This window comes from Diadema setosum, chromosome 14 (assembly GCF_964275005.1).
Source record: "Diadema setosum chromosome 14, eeDiaSeto1, whole genome shotgun sequence".
NCBI lineage: Eukaryota > Metazoa > Echinodermata > Echinoidea > Diadematoida > Diadematidae > Diadema > Diadema setosum.
Window position 1 is genome coordinate 21,902,129 of NC_092698.1, and position 23,702 is coordinate 21,925,830.

At 37.3% G+C, this 23,702-nt stretch overlaps 1 protein-coding gene across 1 annotated transcript; it reads right to left on the reverse strand.

The window, feature by feature from the left end:
- Positions 1 to 6,483: 6,483 nt before the first annotated feature.
- LOC140238051 (quinone oxidoreductase-like) lies at positions 6,484 to 18,811 on the reverse strand. The gene is made up of 8 exons (XM_072317973.1): positions 18,722 to 18,811; positions 11,560 to 11,709; positions 10,981 to 11,141; positions 10,303 to 10,354; positions 9,505 to 9,657; positions 8,293 to 8,394; positions 7,598 to 7,693; positions 6,484 to 6,648 (listed from the first exon to the last, which is right to left on the reverse strand). Exons 1-8 carry the CDS (start codon positions 18,809 to 18,811, stop codon positions 6,484 to 6,486), a joined length of 969 nt encoding a protein of 322 aa, XP_072174074.1.
- Positions 18,812 to 23,702: the final 4,891 nt, after the last annotated feature.

Here is a 23,702-nt window from a genome sequence, read left to right on the forward strand (position 1 = left end):
GTTGTAACGACGACCGCTGCTGCGTCTTGCTGACCTCCAAGAGCCAATGTTGATCACTGGACGCCATCGTCCCAATAGGCATGGGACATGCATGTTGCTAATGACAAGCGCACGGGATCCCCGATACTCGCAGGTCTTTCTTTCTGCCAGTCGGCGTGGATGGTTGTTATGTGTTACCAGGTGTAAAAAGTTATGGTCGGTTTGCATGACGGTGTGAACGGCACCAGGGGGAAAGTCCCGTACGATCACGTCAGCGACGCAGAAGACCGCGTGTGGATAGAGCTGTCGTTGATAGCATAATGGTAAGACAAACAAACGAAAAACTTTACATAGTATCCAAAACCTCAGCAAATTTCATTGTACTTTGTAGCAGAAACGCCCAAGAAGTTACTGACGTTTCGAGTTCGTCTCGTACATACAGCAGGAATCAAATTCAGATGACTGATTTAGTGTCACTGTAATAGCAAAAGTCATATATGTTTATTTATCGAATTCGGACAAAATATAAAACATGAAAATTCAAATGAAGGATTATAGTTATACTTTCGCAATAAATGAAACTTTTTTTTAAGAGTTTTGTTATCACAGGCTATGTGGATTATTTCATAAGGAACTAATCCACAAGTCAGAAAGCAGTTCAAAAGTAATCATCAGCATGCCTCTTTCAGGAAAAAAACCCCCCGCAAACTAAACTTTGGTATAAAATTTAATGTCTAATCAATGAGCAGAAAAAAAAACACAAAAACGTAAAGTTCTTTGAGCCTCTATACCTCAAACTGCGACCTGGTGTCGGTCTTCACTTGAAGGGGAACAAGAGCCATTGCCCCCGATCCTGGTTGACTCTTCTCTTCCTTGACCTCACTGACCACACCCTCTCCACGATGGTCAATCTCGGATAGCGCCTGGACAATGTCGATCGACTCGTAACTCACGCTGTCACCGTCATGCTTGAAGGTTACAGATGTACGTGAATTTGACTTTGTAATGGATGTGGGAGAAGAAAAAAAAAGTGTTTCATTGACTTGGACAGTGCACGTTTCAACGATACTTTTATTCTGCAATATTTTCATAGCTATGTAAATATGTATGACTATACATAACTATACTCAGAATAATACAGATATAGAGAGGGGGGGGGGTCGAGCGATACAGACGGGGAGACAGAGAGCTAAAGAGACAGAAGATTGTGTGAAATACCTAAAATCTTGGCATCTAGATAGTTATGATATCATTTTGCAAAAGTCAATAGAAGAATTTTGAGTAGGTGCCCTATATGACATCACCTGACCTCGTATCTATATGATATTTCTACATGAGATATTGGACAAATTATTACAATTCGATGAATACATGCGTGAACATTTACATATCCATAACTTTCTCAGGTGAAGAAAATTCAGTCTACTTATTAAAGGCAACTTGAATTTGGTGTCGAATACATTTCAGTGAACACTTGGTCTTCATAAACATGTGGTCACGAAAGCAGGTTTGACTATACTATATTATCATGCCCTACTCACGCTGGTCATTTTCAAAGAGGTTATAGTATAATGTAGTAGGCAGTGGGTATACCTCTTTGGTTATGATACCAGTCGCTGCCCAATAGTGAATTCAACATTGGAGTCATAACGCAGTAGTACATTATGACGTATTCAGCTGCATGTAGAACATTATGACGTATACGCAGTAGAACATTATGACGTATTCCGCAGTAGAACACTAGACGTAATACGCAGTAGAACATTATGACGTGAACACTGTGTGTATACACTCTGTATCCGTATCACAAACGGCAAGGGTTGATACACTGTGTCAATGGGGTATTTATATCGTATTTATTATCTCTTTGAAGGTGACCTTGAGAAATCTTTACCGATGTTCTTATGCAGGAATAAATGCAAATTATGATTCTCAGAGATTGTCTATACGAGCGAATAAAGCGAAATACACCGTCATAAAACAATGACAAAATACTTCAACTTTGAGCCACAAAACGGATGTAATGATCACTGCCCGAATTTGTTAGTAACAATTTTATTAAACTCATTTATTCATTTTAAACAATCAGTTATCAATTCATAATTATGTACACAATTCTGTACTGATATGTCGCTATAACAAATATGTTATAGAACAAAAAAAAAAAAAAAACTCATAGCAAACTAGGCCTACTGATGTAGCTAAAAACAAACCTTTGCAGCGATTGCGCCGGCCTTTCAATGTTTTGTTTCGTTTTGTTTGTTGTTTGTTGTTGTTGTTGTTTTTTTTTTTGGGGGGGGGTAGTTTTGGGGAAAAAAAGACCTTGTTCTTGCGTAGATTATTGCTGTGGTATTATTTTGGAGATTACAATTAAATTAACTCCATGTATATTTGTCTTGACAGTATTCCTTTGCATATGTCAAGATTGTTCAACTTTAGATGATGCGTAGACTTTATCTTATGCATGTCATGCATTATGTCAATATCGATGAATATTTCTCGTTGTAATTGAGAATTCAAAATGTCTCAAAAGAACACATAAGTTTTATCACGCCTGTGCCATCGGGAGTTGACTATCTGTCATAGCTAACTGTAAATCGCTGCAAACACGAAACAAGTTTTACGCACCTGCTCTAATGAATATTCACTGTCGGTATCTGCATTGACGGATTGTTCCGGGCTTACTCCTGATGAAATCACTGATGAAATCAGTTCATCTTCACTGTCACTGTCAGCTAGAAAAAAAGGAGAAATATCATTATAACATATTTCACGATAGACTGTTGAAACAATAAATTCATGTTCAATCGCTGCAAAATAACGGTCAACTTGACAGTAACTCAACTAACTGATTACTGTAATTCAAAGAACAATAACAAGAAACGAAAAGATGAATTGAATCTATATTGTACCTGGATTCATACAGCAGATGAATCTTGCTCTCTTTCCTTGTTTCTTCTTCGTTTTGCCTTTGGCTGCGGACTTTCGGTAGAATCTGCGCCCCGCCATATTTATGCGCTTTGTATAACTTCTGTCTCCCTTTAGCGCAGGCCAGAGAAGCAATGAAGGAAACAAACTGCCTGCATGGAAAGCTGTGTTTGAGCGGTAACTACGCGCATCACGTTGGGCCGCGCGCTCCAGCTATAGTGTCAATTGTGACGTCATAGTATCACAGTCCTGTGAATACGACGCAGCATTGTGCACAGAACGCTTTCATCTGATTCATTTTGTACTATAGTAGTCATACTACCAAGAGTATACTAATTGCATTTACGGTATGTACTCACAGTTGTTATACATAGTGACTTTAGTACCTCCAGGGACACAAAAAGAGCCAGGAAATTTGGAATAATCACCTGTTCTGGTCATTGCAATTGATTTTATTTTTTTCTGTTAAACACAACGTTCATTAAATTTAGCAGTTACAGATTGCTTTAATGCCCTCGGGCCCTCGGCATTAAGCGGATTGGGTTAAGGAGTAAGAGTAATAAGGCCTTTTAGTTATTTTCTTTATGGGTCAAGTAACTAGACTCCCCCCCCCCCCCACACACACACACACTTAAGTTCAAGAGCTAACTTCAAGATAACTTGAAGATAGTGCAGTTCCATGTGAAGCTGTTTAGCAGAAGCGACAATGTTCGGCATTGAAATTTGAAGTAAACTTCCGTAGGGTTACACAAGCCATCAGCTTGACCAAACTTTAATTGTCAAAGTGATGTATAGCAAAGAGCAATACAAACCCGATATTTGACGAGTCGAAGGCACACCTAACATGTTTGTCTCTTCTTTGCGAAATGCTCTGTTAGCGAGAGTTTTTCATTACTCTTTCTGTGCATAATTACAATAGCGTCGTGGTTTTCTACGATTTTTCTTTTTTGACAATGAGAGAGGTTTGTAAACTTGATAGCTGGACTCACATGCATGCAGTACACTCCCGTTATAACGAACACGGTTAAAACGAAATTCTTGATACAACGACGTAAAAATTCAGATCACAAAATTATCATCTATTTATCTTTATATATACTTTACTGGTCGGCTACAACGAAATTTCGACATAACGAAAGAAAACCGCCGGTCCCGAGGACTTCGTTATTACGGGAGTGCACTGTATTACGTCTTGAGTAGTTCCACTGATTATCTGAGGTTTATAACAAGTATTTCTTTGTTGTTGTTGTTGTTGTTGTTGTTATTTTAAATGCTTTATGCATAGGGCACGATTGATTTTATGAACTTGTAACAGACAGATCTTACCGCCGACTTCCCACTGCTCTCATGTATAGTGCATCTCATCCACCCTTTTCCCCTCTCGCTCGAACCTCTCTCTTCCCTCACATTTTCTTCTTTGATATAAAATATACTTGTGTAGTCACGTCTACTGAACATTTTGTTTGTTTTAATATGTAGTTCCCTTAGTAACCTTCAGGAACCTCCTCAGAAAAAAAAACCAACAAAACAAAACAAAAAAGCATGTAATGCAATCATGTATGCAATTCCTGGAAAGATGGTCATTATTAACAATCTATCACTTTTCTCAAAAATATGCTGCTCCATATGCAGGAAGTTTAAGTTCCTAAGAAGAAAATCCATTTGCCTTTCAATTTTTCTCCTTTGTATTACTGCGTTTATGATGGTAATTTGATAGACTTTGGTAGACACTTAAATAAGTGTTGCTCTCGTCACAAAGAATGCGCAGTCACAGGGGGATCCCCCCCCCCCCTGCTCTTTGTACGTACTTTCTGAATAAATGAAGGGACACCACATTACGTGCGTAATCAAAAAAATCCATTCCAGTACAGCGTAATATTTTTTTTTTCAACGATCATTGTGTAACGGAAACAACACAGCCACAGCAACAAACACTCCTAAAAAAGAGATTTTATATATTGATCCACCAATAAACATATAAACCAACTAACAGAGGCAAACATTTTTTGAGCAATATTATAAGCCTATGCACTTGTCTACTGAAACAAACCTTGAATACCTTAAAATTATGTTATATAACACATTTTCCCTTTCATACCCAGCTGTGAGCTTATTGTGTGTGCTACCAACCTCCTAAAAAAAAGAAGAAGAAAGGGCAGGATTTTACATAGGAACTGAACTACTGTATCACATATAGCTACATAGTATATTTCAATGCTATCTCACCTCGCTTTCGGGTGGAGAAATATTTCAAATGAAAGGAGAGGAAATGGTTAACGAAATTCTGGATGAGAATAAGGTGACGATGAAGGCATGGATATTAGTAACAGCGAAACGGTTAGGTAAATGTATTTCCGTGTCCACACTCTACATTCTGATTTCACACCTTTTTGAGAAATGTAATGCTATAACTTCTTTCTAGATTCGGCTACGGTGACCCATGCACTATTTCCCTAAGCTTGTCAACACTTTATGGATACGTGATAAATCAATTCTATTCATAATAAAGATATCTACTGATAATTCTCCCTTCTATCACACAAACTCAACGAAATATATCATCCTTTGAATCTATGACGTTAGAATATATACTTCCCCACCATATTATGACTCTTTCTACGTTATTTGCGGCATGTAGTATGAACATTATACGTATATCAGATTGCAACATAAATTGGTGCTAAACAACTTGAATCGAAAGAGAGAGGTCTTGTTTACAGACGCATAATTCATGAAGTAAAGTCTGTCAGGTTTAATACAACATCAATAAAGATTGAATCGACTTAAGATTTTTCCATATTCTGCTTTTGATTTCTGAGCTTTTATTATAAACACTTGGGTATCTTTGACCTGCATGTTCATTGATTTCTAATCTCTTATTACCTCCACCCGGCAATCGCAGCTTTACACCATCAACAGAGATTCAATTCGTATTTAAATGAGTTATATGAAAAATGTATGCATATACACTAAAGAATACCTTGTCGATATTTTATTGGGGAGTTGAAAGGAACAGTGTATTGATGGAAGTGACGGAAAAGGAATAAAATTATCATATCGAAGAGACATCTACAGTTAGCTTCATTTCGAATCACAGCTAATCAGGTAAATATACTACTTTTCTTCTTTCTTTCTTTATTCCAGAGGTTCGTTAATCGGAAAATGAAAAAATAAAAAGGAAAACGATTTGTTATCCCGAAGGTTCATTAAACAACAAACGAACCTTATTTCGTTTTTGGTTTAATGAACTTTCGGCATATTTTTTTTTTCCGAAGGATCGTTATATAGTGCGCTCCTTTTACTTCTTTTTGGGTAATAAAGCATCTCGAAGCTGCCCTTTTCAAGAATATAACATATCAAACTTTGTTCAAGAAATATGGTGTAAACATTCTACCGGGGAGAAAAATGCATTCTCACCTTAATCCTCAATTAGTAAATATTGATCATACATTAAAAATGACAAAGTCATCTGACATTTTTAGACATTCTCTACTTTATCAAAATATAATTTTATACGACAAAATATTCCAGTAAATTCACAGAACTTTCCTAATCTATGCATTGATTTCGTTTTACTTAGTTGATGAGCAGAACTTTTTTCCCCGTCGATCCCGATCGTTGCTCGATGTCAACGTGACTAGCTCTGACGTCATCAAACTTGAATGTTCCCCCAACATAAGGCTTCAACCAGCCGTCTTCGACTCCTTGGTACAGCACTTCATGCAGCACTCTTCTTTCTTCCTAAAAATGGGGATGGGGAGCAGCGAAAGGGTAGAGACATGTGTAAAAGGTAGAATGTTTGAGAAAAAAAGAGGAAGTTAAATGAGATTGGCGGAATTAAATGGTTGCAGATATACATCTTGGACGTTGCCGTGGTACGTTTAAAATCATAGTTTAACTGAACGTTCGGACTTTCACAATTTTTTTTTTCGACATTTACGTTCTTCGCAAATTATTCTCTTGCTCACTGAAAACAGCCCTTCAGAGTTTATTCATGCCCATGTAAGCTTTGGAGTGGAAAAGTGAGTACTCAATTTGTACAAAGAGGATAATAGTACCGATGATTAAAAACTTGTCAAATCTAATTGTTGATATATCTCATACTGGTATCTGGAGTAAGTAACCCACGGTCAATCGACGGTGGGCCCGGGACTGGACCCTAAACCCGAAGACTGTATAATATGAATTCTAAATGCCTCTTTATATCCAGAAAACAAGACATTGACAGTGGAAACCCGACTGGATGCCTAAGGGGGTCTTATTATTGTGGAACTCAATTTCCCCCAAGGGTTTTCTACATTGTATTATTTTGCAAGAACGTGCGATTTACATGGAGATAGAATATTTCTGTAAACGCAAATTATTTTCCTTTGTCTCCAACATATTCCCCAGTCCAAAGATAAAGCAAGCAAGATTACCAGTCGATCTATCGTAAGTTTAAATAAGAATATTTTTTCTCTTATCGTCTCCTATTTTGCTAGGTTTAAATTTTCTAATCATGATAATAATCTTGATATTTTTACAAGGAATTATTGCACGTCAAAATTGATTCTCACCAACATTGAGTATAGTTTTATTTCTGCGCACATGGACTGACATTAAATGACATCGCTCAAAGAGACTCGTCAAAAATAATCAGATAATAAAACTAAAAATGCTTCAAAAGATGACGAAGTCTGCAAAATCTTACTATTTTAGAGAAGAAGAGGGAACTTCCGATGACAGTGCATTCCTTGGCAACTAAAAGGTGTGGAACACACCTGGCCTCGCCTCTTTTCCCTGTGATCTGTTGGTTAAAGAATAAACACGATGCAATTCAATAAAGATGTCTCTTTAAATGTTGCAAGACTTACAAGTTCAAATTACTGCAAATCGACGTTACACGGATTATTTCAACCCTCTGACACTTTCATCACTTAACATTTTTCCATCAGTATTCAAGTTCACATGTAGCGAAATATCACAATACAGGGAAAGCTCTCTCTATTGTTTTCAAAATTTATGAGTGCATGCTTTTTCAAAAAGCTGCTCTATATAACCACAAAGCCTGCATGCAGGAGGTGTGTCTTTCCCAGCAACGTATAATTCCTGCCTAAGAAATTTGATTGGAGGGAGCAGGTAAATAAAATAGTCCCTTACTGGGCTGTAGGAAAATAAACGCAGATGAATTTTGACACATTACCACAAACAAGCGCAAACAAACAAACAAACACACACACACACAAAAAAAAAACCCGCACTAATACAATACGAACATCCATAGGCTTGTGTAAACTTCATTTCACATTCCGTCGCTTATACAGTATTCTCTTTCACAAAATAAAGTAAAGTGTATAGATATATGTTTTTGTCGAAAGATCAAAATAAATCTGAATTGAACTTTACCGCAATGTGACCATATCTGGCAAGGATATCGATGTCCGTTCCCAAGTTGATATCAGCATTTGTTTCCACGATGACATCGACTCCTGACGGACCGACAGCTTCCTTTAAACGACATTATGGTGTTGTATAGTGCAAATTAGTGTGCGGACAATATTCATGAACTTACTGATTAAAATTCACAGATGTTGGGGGGGGGGGAAGCAGTATATTAGTTGTCAGCATTTAAATAAAGTATCGGGTGTAAGAATAAGGTATGGCAGGTCTCACGCCATGATAACGTTCAGTGTCCACCGTGGCTTAACATATCACATCCTTCCTTAACCCATGTGCTACATTGATTATCAGTCCATGGGTATGAGTGTGAAATTTGTGCATGTTTGACTCATTGGCAGAGAAAGGGCTGATAACCGTAAATATAATGAGCTAGTTAGTTATCAGTAGGTCTATTTACCAGGAAATGTAGAAAGTCACTGTATTCTTTCCCTGTTACAAAATAAATGGAGATATTGTTGACATGTTTAGGCCTATCTATTTTGATATGATTTTATTATTATCATTATTATTCTTATTATTATTGTTATTATTATTATTATTGTTACTATGATGAAGTCCACCCTGAGGTATTGAATTATTCAGTTCTTTTCATTGTTACACATTTGTAATATTATTTTGTCATTTGAAAATGAGATATTCCCAGATATTCTTAAAATTGCAATGGTGCTTCCATCTTTTAAAAGAGGAGATGAATGCTTCTCGAATAATTATAAACCGATATGAGTTTTATCCATTTTCACTAAAATGGACGAAAAAAAAAATTTAAGTAATTAACTGACAAGTTGCATCAGTAAAAAGATTACTTTATATTATGAGAAGCAGTTTGCCTGTAGGTTGCGGTACTTCTCATGTCCTTCCAAGAGATTTTACAGACAAAATAGCTAATGCTTTTGAAAATGACGTATCGTATCGTATCTTATACATGGTATATCATTAGTGCATGCGTTTATACATCCGAAGTAGCTGCAAAGCTATACTTCTATTTCTTTCTTCTTGAGTTTGGCTTAGGTCGGTTGTTTTGTATGTGCTTTGGAGTTTGTTGTTGTTGTTGTTTTGTTTTGTTTTTTTATTTGTGTGTGTGTGTGGTTTTGTTTTATTTTGTTTTGTTTTTTGCCTTTGTGATGAAATATGATCGATATATCGTTATTCTGCACAAACCTTCAGATCTGTAATAAAGTCGGGAGACTTGTAGTTGAACGCGACATCAGCTCCCATTTCTTTGACGAGCCTTAGACCTCGCTCGGTGCCTGCTGTACCAAAGACTTTCGAAGCTCCAAGGCCACGTGCGATCTGAATACCTGCAAGTCCTACCTGAACAGCACAAACAAAATCAGGAAGGAAAACCCAAACATAATGGGTGGCTTCAGGGAATGAAGAAGTATCTATTGAATAACTCCTGCTTTCAGAAAGGAATGAAGGCAGGAGGAATAAGTAGCAAACCGTAGACATGTGTAGGGATGCCTACATTTCATAAAATGGATTTTTGTGAGATTCTCTTTATGAATATTTATCTGTATCTTCGTAGTATTTTGACAACAACAATCGTTGTGCTAGTATAGATACTAGGCAAACAGGGCCCACGAGTCCAACGTTACATCACAGGGTTTAATGTACGAAGTGTCGGTCTCGAGGACCTTTTTTCCTTAGTGTCGAACTCGTGGGCCTTGTTTGCCTATATTATATACAGTCGGACTCATGGGCCTGGTTTGCCTAGTTTCGAGCTCATTGATTGTCTGACTCTTGGCCTATATGACTCATGAACCTTTTTTCTTTCAATGTCAAGCTCGTGGACCGTATGACTCGTGGTTGTCGGGCTCATGAAATGACCCTTTAATCCCTATTTTAAGTATTCAGTGAGGTCTGAATTAATCGAGTGGAATTATAATTATGATCTTTTATGTCGAAAACCCAGCAAAGTTCGGGAGGTTTCCAAAAGTGAATAAAAAATATTCTTACTGCTCCGCTTGCTCCTTGAATAAGAACGCTGTTGCCCTTTTCAAAGTTTGCCCTGTAAAATGACGAATAAACAGAAATTATCTAAAACAATGTAACTTGATGTATGCTCACACCATCCAATCGACACAAATCGTTTGATTAACTGGTTTATTTTTTTTTTATTACAGTCATATACATGCCTACAAAAAGACGTTACCAATCCTGGAAATGTTGAAGATAGTGAGAAACGTGCGACTCAAATTAAAATCATTGGGTTCAAACAAACAAACAAACAAACACACTTCTGACGCAATAACCATGAAGCTGTAATAATTGCCCATTTTTCACTATCAACTTGAATGCCAATCAATCTCAGCATTTATATATGTTTTTGCACGTGGATAACTGTTAACCGGCAAATTAGGACAATGTGTCATACTGATATCAGATTATCGTCGTATTAATCATTTAGTTAGTGAAAACGTGTCATGATTTTGCTACCAACGATTTCAATTTATTTGTCAATTTACCACTGCAGAAAATGACGTAGATGTTTTGCAGTAAAGTACGCAATTTATGAAGCCCGTTGTCTATACCTGAAGTTTGTTACTGGTGAAAAATGCGGTCAAGAACTCTATAAGAGGAAGCTAATGAACGTGTGTATTATTAAGTTTGACGAAATGAATATCATTTTAGAACCTCTTCAGGGCCCGAAGGGCAGTGAAGTATGGTGTAGGTAGGAGGGCGCCTTCTTCGAAGCTTAGCCTGTCATGGAGCTTGTAGACCTTTTCCTCATCTGCAAGACAGTAATCCGCATACGTCCCTGTTCTTGGCTGGAACACATATACTCGGTCTCCTGGCTGAAAAGAAAGGGATGCGCGTTACTATTTTTTGTAATGTTCCACTTTCTTTACAGATTCTATGTGCAATATAAATGAATAATATATATGTGAAATATTACGCGTTTTCATGCTGATAAATTTATGCAAAAACAAATTCACAGGCACGTACGCATTGAAAATCATGGCAAATGTACCATGCACATAATTATCAGTGGAGGATTGAGCGAAATCGAAATATTTCGAGGGTGCTGAATCCGACTCTGTATGATGCAACTCCTACATCTTTTAGGGTTTTGAAATATTCAATAAATGGCTGCCAATATGGCCTCTAAAATCTTAAATTCGTGTATATTATATTTCCTTGTAAATGGTGAAAAAAATTGGAAACAAAATTTAAAATTTAATGTTTCGGATAGATAAGGGAAAGGTACAGTACCTTGAATAAGCTAACACCTTCACCGACTGCTTCAACGACACCTGCCCCATCCAGCCCGATGGTGAATGGTGTCACGAACCCTCGCCATCCATTTTTCCTAATGCGCGCCTCAATGTTGTTTATACCGGCCGCATGCATGCGCACCAAGACCTGTTGGCAAAGAATACATAATGGTGATATTGCGTGACTGCGTCGTTCTATTTAAAAAAAATGCAGTGTTTGTGAAGCACGTGGTTGCTCTCTTATGGTACATGTGTCATTGCTGGTGGTTTTGAAAAATAGTTATACCCAGTGGCGTATCTAGGGAAAACGGCGCCCGGGGCAAGCACGAAAATTGCGCCCCTAATTTCTGAAAAGGACTGGTGTTCAACCCCAACCCCATCCCGGTAGGGACTTTAAACAAAGTCCACGTGATGCTTTTTCAAGCACTTAAAAGGGATCTTTTTGAGGGTGATTTAAATGTAATGAATTTTGATAGATTCTGGCGAGCGAGCGCAGCGAGCGAGCCGAAAATTTTTGTATTTCAGCTTACAAAACATGGAATTCTTGTCATTTTTTGCTTACCAAATCTTACAATTCTAATCAAGATATAGTGACAGCCTTATAGATATCGATTTATACCAAAAAACTGAGGACTTTAAAAAATACTCTAAATTAGTGCGCGCGAGTGAGCTAAAATTTGTAAATGTCCTCGTCATCATCACGTATTGTTCTTGTCTTTTTTTTATATATATAAATTTTGCGAGCGAGCGCAGCGAGCGAGCCGAAAATTTTTGTATTTCAGCTTACAAAACATGGAATTCTTGTCATTTTTTTGCTCATTGAATCTCACAATTATAGTGACGACCTTATAGATAACGATTTATACCAACAAACTGAGGACTTGAAAAAATACTCTAAATTAGTACGAGCGAGTGAGCCGAAATTTGTTTATTTCCGCGTCATCATTACCTTTTGTTCTTATCTTGTTTGATTTGTTGTTGTTGTTTTTTTGCGCCCCCCCCCCCCCGCGTATGTTCGAAACCGTTGACGCCCTCTTTTGATCCAATTGGCAATCGCTTCAGAACGAATGAAATTGCAGCCGCTGCTCCGTGAAACATTTTGCCTGCTAAATATAAAATGACATGTGTGAACACAATAGACACTGTCATTTTGTCACCATCACGTTTTGTTCTTACCTTCTTTTTTATATAAATTTTGGCGAGCGAGCGCAACGAGCGAGCCGAAAATTTTTGTATTTCAGCTCACAGAACAAGGAATTTTTGTGTGAACACAACAAACATTGTCATTTTGTCCGCGTCATCATCATGTTTTGTTTTTATCTTGTTTGATTTGGTTTTCTGCCCCCCCCCCCCCACCATTCTCCCTCCCCCTTCCGGGCGAGTTTTTTCTTCTTCTTCTTCTTCTTCTTCTTCTTTTCTTTTCTTCTTCTTCTTCTTCTTCTTCGTTTTTTCCTTTTTTTTTTCTTCTTCTTCGTTTTTTTTTTTTTTTTGCGCCCCCAAGGAGTGGCGCCCGGGGCACGTGCCCCCCTTGCCCCCCCCCCCCTAGATACGCCACTGGTTATACCTCCGCCAACCAACGTTTGCTTTGTAAAGGATACAGCGAGTGCTCGGCCACTCAAGTGGGCGGAAGGTTCGATGCAGAAGCATGCGGAGAGATCTATAAACAGTTACTGTCACAGGTTCTAGAGCTGAAAGAAACTAATACAGTGTACTCCGTTATAACAAAGTCTTCGTGACAGGCTGTTTTCTTTCATTTTAACGAAATTGTGTTATAACCGAACAGCATAGTGTAGGTCCTATATATAGAGAGAGGTTATAATTTTGGGACCTGAATTTGATTTCGTTGTGACGAAAATTTCGTCATAAACGTTTTCGTTATAACGGGAGTGCACTGTATACATGATAGTGTACAATGCAAATACAATAATATTGCCTTTTTAATTGTATATTGACTCATAATAGCCTAATCATGTTTTATGTGGTCAAAAGAATGTCAAAATATGTCATATACTTTTTTAAATAATATTTCTACTATACTTTTCTACAGATTACTTGAATACGTGCCCACAAACAAACAAACTTACAAACCAAGGTTCTGCCAGTGACACATTTCTGTCAAACATTGCTAAAGTACCATGATTAGCATAAGATATAGGAATGCACATTCCCCCTAAACTGAGCACAACTTGAATGTATCCTCGCACTCTCTTTTGTTGATTATTTTGTAACATGAAAATATACAAGTTATGTTCTGACTTGGGAAAGGTGTATTCCATTGTCTTTTATTGATTATATCAGTACTTTAGTGATGATTTTAGTCACATGATGACACTGGCAGAATATTTGTTTGGAAGGGTTTTTTTTTTTCTCCTTCTTTCTTTCTTTCTTTTTGTGGGCGTATCCATATAATCTGAGAAAAATTTATGTAGAAAGATTATTAGTTACTATAATATGGTAGGCATTTAGATATTCATTTGGCCACATACAGCGACATAAGTGATGTTGATGGTATCACGACTCAACACTAGTCAGCATGCATTTGCATTATAATATAGTTCCTTTAAAAGAAATTTGCGCATAAATCTATTTGGATCCTGATGTTTAAATATCAGATACTTTTTTTTTTTAGAGAGAGAGAGAGAGAGAGAGAGAGAGGAGAACCTACACAAATAAATCATGTGCGAAAAATGGATTCAGGTGGTTTGATGAAATGTAACTCTTTCGAATTCCATAGATTTAAACATTAACACTTTTCTGTCACACTCATACTGCAATCATCAAATTTTGTGCGTTTGTCGAAGAAATAAACTTAAGAATGGCCATCGAAAGTATTAAAATTCGTAGTATGCCTATACATTAAACCCGTTATAAATTAAAGAATGTATACAATACATTCCCATATGTCTGTTAAAACTCATGTAAAACAACGGTCAAAAACATCAAGATGGTTATAAATGATCATTATATATATAGATTCATGATATACCAAATGAGTTGTTATTCATTGGTTGATTGATTGAAAACGTTTTCGATTATAATGCTACAAAAAGTATTTGAACACTGGAATGGCAGTATTGCCCTATCATATAACAATCATATTACATACTAGCAAGTTTGAGAATGTCGTGACTACCATCGCTTTGTGAATTTAAACAATAAAACTTTTTTTTTGTTAGCTTCATTTTTTGTTTATTGAACTGACAAAAATATTACTGTACATGACCAGAATTACCCGAAATTGAATATAAGCATCCAGCATAAATTTTACTGTTCAATTTTACAAAATCGACCGGTAGGCCTAATACCCTATATATTTTGCACTTTGTCATATTGCAAGTCATAATGAAAAATTGCATATATAAGGAACTACGGGCTGGATCATTCAGCATCTATAAGGCGAACGCACAGTGATTTTGATTAAATTGATAGTGGTGAGTTGATGAATCAAAATGACTTGCAAAATGTGAGTTTGCAGAATCATCAATTCTATAACTAATGCCATGAAATTTAACAGTGCAATTATGATACATGGACCGCATAGAAACATTCTATCCACAATCTGGCGACAGGTCTGCTAACAGATCACTATTGCAAGGTATACAGTGAACCGAAAGTGTTATACGAAACACGAATGGTAAAGGAACTGGCCAGAGCAGCTAGTTTTTAATCAAAGGAAGATATGAACGAATGTTGAAGCAGCATCTTTCCGCCATTAGTATTGGATTAAAAAAACAGAGACACAGGCAAAGAAATAAGCGGTCTTCTATTATTTTTTAATAGAAAACAACAACAACAACAACAACGCGCTAGCTGTTTAATGTTGAATGAGACACGTGCCACGCAGATTAGTCTGTTGATAGTAAAAACCATCTGAGTTGAAGGCAAAGTCATATACATATAGCGCGAGAACGAGAACATTTGAAACGTTGTAAGCGAAATTGGGAATGGGGCACAATCACTCTTCCTACCAGTGCAAAAGTTTCATTTCATTTTTCGGTGGAAGTCACATTCACATTTTGTTCGAAATAATTATCAGGGTAACAAGGACTTTGGCCTTCAGTAAGAGTACTAATATCAGTAGTTCAAAATATAAGAATATTAAAGTCTTTTCAACAGATTATGATATCACAGTAGAAGAACAATTAGCAGACAATATAGAGATGATTCCATTTCACTCCAGTAAATATTTAAAGATCCCTAATTCGTGTCAGATCTTTCTCAAACTTCACTATTAGTAAATCACCTTGCAGTAATTTTTGAACATCAGAATGTATGTTCCATTGATTTTTACCTCACAGTTAGCAAGAAGAAATTTGACAAATTCAATCCATTTTAAGGAGTGAATTGCATAATAAGAAAAATGCGTACAATGGCAAACACAGAGTGGATTAGAATTAAGGAGAGCAGAGAGGTTTCCATTTTAGCATATGGTCTTGATTTTAACAAAATATTGACAATAATATATGCATATAATTATTATCTACTCAAGTGCGTACACTACACGCTTAAAGAACGTACTCACGCACTCGTAAACAAAATAATTGTTGTGCTTTTCTCGTATGGAAATAAACATGTGCAAATTACAGTGCACAGTTGATGAAGAGTTTCTGTAACAAGCTACCACATTAGAGTGTAATGTGGTTATGGTTAAGGGTACAGAAATTCAATAAAAGAAAGAAAAACTCTTGATCATTGTGATACACTATGAAGTGATTAAATAAAATAGATGATCCTCACCAACTGAAGATGAAAGAAAATGAAACTGCGAGAAGTTCCTGAGATCAGTCATGTTAGTATACAAATGATGCACAGGACAGAGTGGATCGGTGAGAATTGGATGCGCGAGTTTAACTTTGGAACTGTTTAAACCCACGAGCGCAGCGAGTGGGTTTTAGACTGTTCCATAGTTAAACGAGAGCATCCATTTCTCACTTATCCACGAAATAGGCATGTGCATCATTTGTGTTGTAAAATGGGCCCGTAAATTCATGAAATACAACTACTTTCCCCATCATGCGTCCGGTACACATACAACACTATACAAGACTTGAGCCATGCGTTCGGATTTTACCGGACGCATGGCCATGCGTTCGGATATTACCGGACGCAGTGTGGATCAGTAAAAATCAATACATGACAATATTGACCAATCAGATTGCAGAGATCCTGCTTGGATGATACTCCAGATGTGACAGTATGAAAGAGGTTTCTGTCGTTCAAGAATTAAATATCATCAAATACTGCCAGACCGATCGCTCCCCTTGAAAAACAACAACAAAACCACTGCGCGTTATATTTAACTCTTTTACACGATTTTACACAGACCCATATTTTTTTTCGAGAATAAATTGCTAAAAGTAAAAGATATACACTGTATATTACTTTCAACTAGGTCAGTTTATGTTTGATAAAAAAAAAGAACTTTACCTGTCCTAAATATTTACTGGTATGTTTCATAAAAAGTCTGTCCATTCATAAATATCCTACCAGTCGATTTGTAGAATATAATCATTTACCTTAACTGAGGTCACTGTTGGCACAAAACGCGTTTGTGAAATACTATGCGACGGGCCATGATTTGGAACGCACTGCCTGATGATATAAAATGCCCCGTCACTAACTTGCTGTATTCAAAAAGGAAACTGAAGTGGATATTGTTCCGATCTTCAAAATTAAACAAATGTGAGTTATTATAATTCCATAGATGAGTATGACCAATATATGTCTATATGTTCCAACCACCGAGCCATTGCTTGTTTCGTGCATATTATATGACGCTACCATCTGTTCTTTCTCTCTCGGAGATCATTCTTCTTCCTACTATTCTCTCAACATCGTGCAGTCCTTATTTTCTTTGTTGTGTTTGTAGTGGTCTTGTGCATACTTAGGTGTGCTTTAGCTACTTAACCTGTCTTGTGCTGTATCTTATTTGTCAGTCTTGTCTCTGCTTCATGGATTTATGCCCTTTATTTAGTTTTATGAACCCCTAAAAGATATACATTACTTATGAATATTATGTTTCTGTTTAATTTGTCTAATTGATTAAGTAGTGATATGCGATGTACTGCATTTGGAGGAAAAGGATTTTTTTCTTATAATAGATTATGTAACCATAACTGGTGGGACCCACAATCTACAATCTTCGCTTTTTAGTGGGTCACCCCATCTCATTCCCCAAATTATTTATCACTCACATGTTTCACTTCTTTTATTCTCATCAAACGTATCAGCCCTGCCTCTTTTTAACTATAATGTTCGATGTCAATTTCAATTTCAATTTCAATCTATTTTAATATTTCTCAATGAAAAATATATCAAATATAACAAATGAAATGATACATGATATTCAGCTATGTGCACAATAGAATATTTGACATGGTGGTGGATCTATGAAAGTTTGGATAAGAATAAATGCTAAAGAAGTATGATGGAACTTACAATGATGGAACCAACATCATATAACCTGTTGACTGCTCTTTCCTTTTATTTACACGGTGCGTACATGCTATTGATTATGTTGGGGATGAAAAAAAAAGAATAAACTTGAACTTGAACCTATGATACAGTTCTTTAATGAATGTAGATTTAGTTTTAAACAATGCTTACAGAAATAAGTCGGAAACGTGGAACATTTTGCTGGTGGTATCCCAAATTATTTGTGAAAGGTGTGAAAGCGATGATTGATAAGAGACATAATAGTGTTTTCACACCAGCAAAAGATCTTTTACGTCCACGAGTTCGACACTGAAACAAAACAAAAAAAGCTCCATGAGTCATACAGCCCATGAGCTCTACACTATATACATTATATATATATATATATATATATATATATATATATATATATATATATATATATATATATCTAAGACACAGTTATCCCAAGGAGATTCGTAATGTTTCTCATATATGATGAATATCAGGATAGACTGGTAACACTAACGATAAGCGAAAGATAAGGCTGTGGCTTTAGTACATCAGCGAAATGAGACTTTGACGCTTAGCGTAAATATAATAAGCGTAAATAAGCTTAAATAGGTGGGTCTCATTTGCTCAAAATTTGACATAGCTTCATATTATACTCTTACGTTTCGAATACTAAGAGATAATTATACTCACAGACAAGAGAAAGAAGAAATACTCTCAAAACTCCTCCTTACCGTTCCTTCTACGGCGGCTGGTACATCAACGTCTTGCCTGATCTCCAGGCTGTTTACGTCGCCATATTTTTCAACGATTACTGCCTTCATTTTGTTCACGGTCGTCTTATTCCTTCTTCCTCCAACGGGCTATACGGCTTCACGATGAGTCAAATCACGAAGCTCAACAAAGTCGCTGTGAAACGTTTGATTTGTAAAAGCTAATAAACCGAACCTAGAAAACAGCATGGGAGCGTATCAACTGTGCAAGAATGTGCACATAATTATATTCACGACTGGTAACCTACCAGCATGAAATGATGATCGTTATGAGGCTCAAGAGTATAATAGGAGATTTCTGTCCCGATTAAGGTGTGTCGAGGACGACTAGTAATGGGGCGGAAGCAATAGTGTATCTAACCGTTCACAGAAAACCCGAGAAAGGATCACAGCGGATGTACAATCCGGTGTGTGTCCCGAGCTCGATACCCACGAGTCACACAGCCCACGAGTCATGAGCCCACGAGCTCGGCACCACACACATAGGCCCATCAACTCGACATTAAAACGGCTTCAGTTACGTAGTGTCGTGCTCGTAGACCTTTTCAGCCTAGTGTCAGACTCATAGGCCTTATTTGACTAGTGTCTATGTCTATGGGCCTTATTTGCTTAGTACCCAGCCCATGGGTCTAGTCAGTGTCTAGCTCGCGTGGTCATTTTTTACTTGGTGTCTAGCTGTATGATTCGTGGGCTGTATGATTCGTGGGTGTCGGTAACTCACGGATGTCTTTTCAAAATCTTGCTCGTAAGCCGTGGTACTTATGGGTGTCGAGCTCGTGAGATGACCCAGTGCAATCGTGATTTTAACTCACAATAATTGAGCTTGCTTTCAAAATGAAACCACCATCAATCGCACTCGTAATCATCCCAGGATGCAATCGTCACATAACCTTGACAATAAATTATATCTTTGCCACTATCTGCTACTTGTAATCCAACAATACTGGTACATGTACCACTAAATATCTATGCAGAACAACCCGACTCCCTTCAAATCATCACTTCTTAGAAAAAGATCAATCTTTATAGCTCATAATATACCGGCAAATAATTCTCCACACAGACACTCGTTGGCACATAATGAAATGGAAAAGATACACGAAAGCTTTTTTCAAATCCAACTTGCTTCGCTTCATTCCTGAAACTTGCAAGGATTTATTCTATCATGTCTTCTGCTTCTTCTAAGATAAAAATTGCAGGACAGGTGTTTAGTGAATCGACTCCAAAATGATTATGTACGGTCCCTCTGAATTCACTGGAAAGCGTTATGAATCTTCCTATCATGACGGCTGTGAGATGTGTTTCGTGTAGAGGAGTTCATCCTATCAAAGGTATAATCCACCACATTAGTGTTTACAATAAGTTACTACTCAGTATAACTGCGGACGGCCCCCTCGTTTCAACAAACAGAGATAGTTTCGCAAGACTCATGACGTGGTTGGGGATGGTCCATTATTTGTAGAGGTGTGACTTACACCACAGTATTGCTGATGAAATCCAAGTTTTAGAATACTACCGAGATGCAACCCTAGATGTTTCATATTTTTACAGAAACTGGATATTATGATACATACAAATTGTAGTAGCAGTAGGCCTACATACATACCTATACTGCTTAATATTTGTAGCGCAGACCTTCAATTCAAGCGATCGAACTGAAATGCATTTGTCCTAAAAGTCATAAAATGGCAACTAATCAATGTCTGTCGGGCTTAATGAGACTCAGATGCATATACTTTAAGTTGTGAAATATTTAGTGTGGGTTTGTAGATGTTTTAAAATCATACGAGGGGGTGCGAAACTATACACGACCGCCCTGTAAAGTTTGCAATTATTGTAATTTAATAGTAGATCAGACATCTGTGCAATGTAATTTCTAAGCTTTGTTGCTCCACTTTGACCCCCCCCCCCCCCCCAGGAAAAAAAAATGCGGGTCAAAAAAAGATCGTTTATTGCCTGCTGACGAAAGTCAATGAGATTTGCGTGTAAAATCCAAGCGCACAATAGATATTGATGGAGTATTTGTCTCGCCTGTTGCTATGTAGCCTACTCACGCGAACTGGCTGCAAACGCGCAAATAAGCTTTTACTGAAAGTGCAACCAATTAATGCTGGTAAGTTGCCCTGTATCATCTTTTTTTTTCTCACTTTGAAATACAATGCAAAATGTGATTACATTAACAGTCAGTATTTTCATGTCCCTCTGGTTTTGTTAATAATATCAATAACGACCCGGACTGGCTACTTTCGAGGGATACATTAGGCCTAATTTCCCACACTAGAATCGCATTACCTGAGTCGAAGACGAAGGCAATACGATGCCACTTCATGTAATAGAGCCTAAACGTCGTACCCCCTTCAAGACCAGTCCATTACATTATCAAACTTTGAGAACTTTGCGCGCTCTAATGATTCCGAAATGTATACGAATTAATCTTTAGTCAATGAGAGGAGAGAGGCGAGAGTATGACTAAATCCCGTTGGTGCTGTGTGTGGGACTACATGTTGAGCATTTTGGACCGTGAGGTGGGTTATTGAGCGTTGTTTTGAGACTGGCTGTCTTGTGTGTGTGTGTGTGTGTGTGTGTGTGTGTGTGTGTGTGTGTGTGTGTGTGGTGATTTTGTGTGTATGTATTCTTTCTTGAGTGTGTGTGTATTCTTTCTTTTTCATTCGTAATATCGACAATATATAATTTATGTTGTCATATTGAAAGTTGTGTTATATTGTCATGAATCAATTTGTATAGGCCTATTGGTAATATGAAAAAGAAAGAAAAATAAAAGATTGGCAATAACAAAAGCAAATATGTGTATTGTAAGCTAAATGGTAGCAAATTGTTTAATGGTATGCAATTTCTAATAAACAGTATTTTGACGTAATAGATGCCGTTACGGCTCGTTATTCCGAAGGTCCGTTATAATCCGAAAATAAGATAAGATTTGTTATTGAGAGAGAGAATTTGATTTTGATTTGATTTATTTCTGCTTAATTCCGTTACATCAGATATGATTATGTACATGTCATTTATGACAAACAGTATATCGACACTTTTTAGTACAGTTTTTAGTACAATTATACAAAACAAATACAAACAGCTTATGGAACTTAAACAGAAGGGTCTCCAAAATAAGCCGAGGCTTGACGGTAAATGCTTACCTACTCTGGATAGAATAGGGCATAGAGAAAGAGAGAAATAGGGAAGGGTAGGGGGAAGAGGGAAAGTTACAGAGTGTATGTGTACCACTCCAACTACTTTACAATAATAGTAATGATGATAAATACAATATGATAATGATATTAAAGTTTACACGTTCAGTTGCCTTTGCCGGAGCAATGACCGAATATGCACTATGAAAATAATAATGTGTGAATACAAAGTATCCTATACATATTGTTATCTGATATGGAATGAAATATATCGTGCTTATTTTATGTACGCAGTAATGGTAAGGCACATCGTACACATACATATACATGCTCATATAATATACATGATGTACCTATCCTATACATACATATATATTCATATTCATAATATGGATAGATAAATAAATCGATATATAATATGCACACATACATGCATCATGTACCACGTACATATTCATATACATTTGATTATAATACAATAAAGGAATCAGAATGTTATCCTGGGGAATACTGCTTAAGGAGGTGAAGTTTTACAGCCTTCTTAAATGAATACATAGTGGTCATGTTTTTAATTTCGATGGGAAGGGAATTCCAAGTGTCAGGGCCGGAGTGTCTGATAGAATTACAACGCCTGACAGTAACTTCTATTCACATACACTTCCACAGTCTGTGGCGCCCACTGTGATGGCGCACTGATCGAGCATTCACCTTAAAACAAACTACCAGTAGGTGTGTTGTCATACTATTCTGAAGTTAACACATTACATTATTGCAATACGAATATGAAATGTTTTCAAGTTGCTGCAGAATGTGACCCCGAACATGTTCAAAGGGCAATCAAGAACCAAAACATTATTACAGAAGGTCACACGCTGGCGCCCGCACCACATCACACGAAGGCTGCATGAAGATGTGAATCTTTAATTTAAGACATTTACCCTCGTGGGCATACGAAGAAATTGCAATGACTACACGAAGATTTTGCCACCATAAGAGTTTGCTGCTGGAGTCTGAAAAAAATCCAACGGCGGTCGTATACGATGTTCTTATTAAGATGTTCTCGTGAATGACAGTCATGATGATTACTGTACAAGATCAGAGCAAAACTGAACATTTACTTCATCGTTGGCCAATCTTTGCTGGTTTTTTTTTTTTTTTTTTTTTTTTTTTTTTAATGGAGGGGGGGGGGGGGGGGGGCAGTGTGACGCCTGCATAGGTAGATGCTTTCGCGGAGGCAATTTGTTGGTTCATCCCTATTGTATAGGGACCAGTGGCGCCCGCTGATCTTTGCAGGAGGTGATACGGTCATACAAAGATCAGTGGTGGCGCCACCACATGTGGGCGCCACCTCCAAATTGCCCATTTCGTTTTGCCATCGCTGAGGGCGACATTTACCCAAGCCAGTTGTACCCACATGACAGTGTAAACACTCTCGAAAATTTCAACATCAGCACCGAATCTTCTGAGTCGTGGAAATGGGTGAGGACTTAAATCGCACGATAAGATCCAGCGCCTGAGCAAACGGAGAGAATATAACCCAGTAATTATAAGTCACGTTTGTGTGAACACGGAGCGAAATAGGTCGTGTAACAGTAATCATAAATTGGGGAACAAGAGGTGTTTTCCTAGGGTGCCATGAATCAACTTAGCCTGTATAATTATAACTGTGTGTGATACAGCCCAAAGTTTTTTACTACTCATAGTAGATTCGACCGCATTCGATATATTACATAAACATTGGAAACCCCGTTGTGGATATCCAGGGTATAGCATCCTATAGACCTTTGATGGGGTGG

Bases quoted from the DNA above. Each gene is read 5' to 3' on its own strand.
- LOC140238051 (XM_072317973.1), bottom strand. From the start codon at position 18,811: ATGAAGGCAGTAATCGTTGAAAAATATGGCGACGTAAACAGCCTGGAG. The intron at 9,658-10,302 runs GTAAGAATATTT...TGTGCTGTTCAG, and splicing joins TTCAAGGAGCAAGCGGAGCA to GTAGGACTTGCAGGTATTCA. The intron at 7,694-8,292 runs GTAAAGTTCAAT...TTTAACCAACAG, and splicing joins CCAGATATGGTCACATTGCG to ATCACAGGGAAAAGAGGCGA.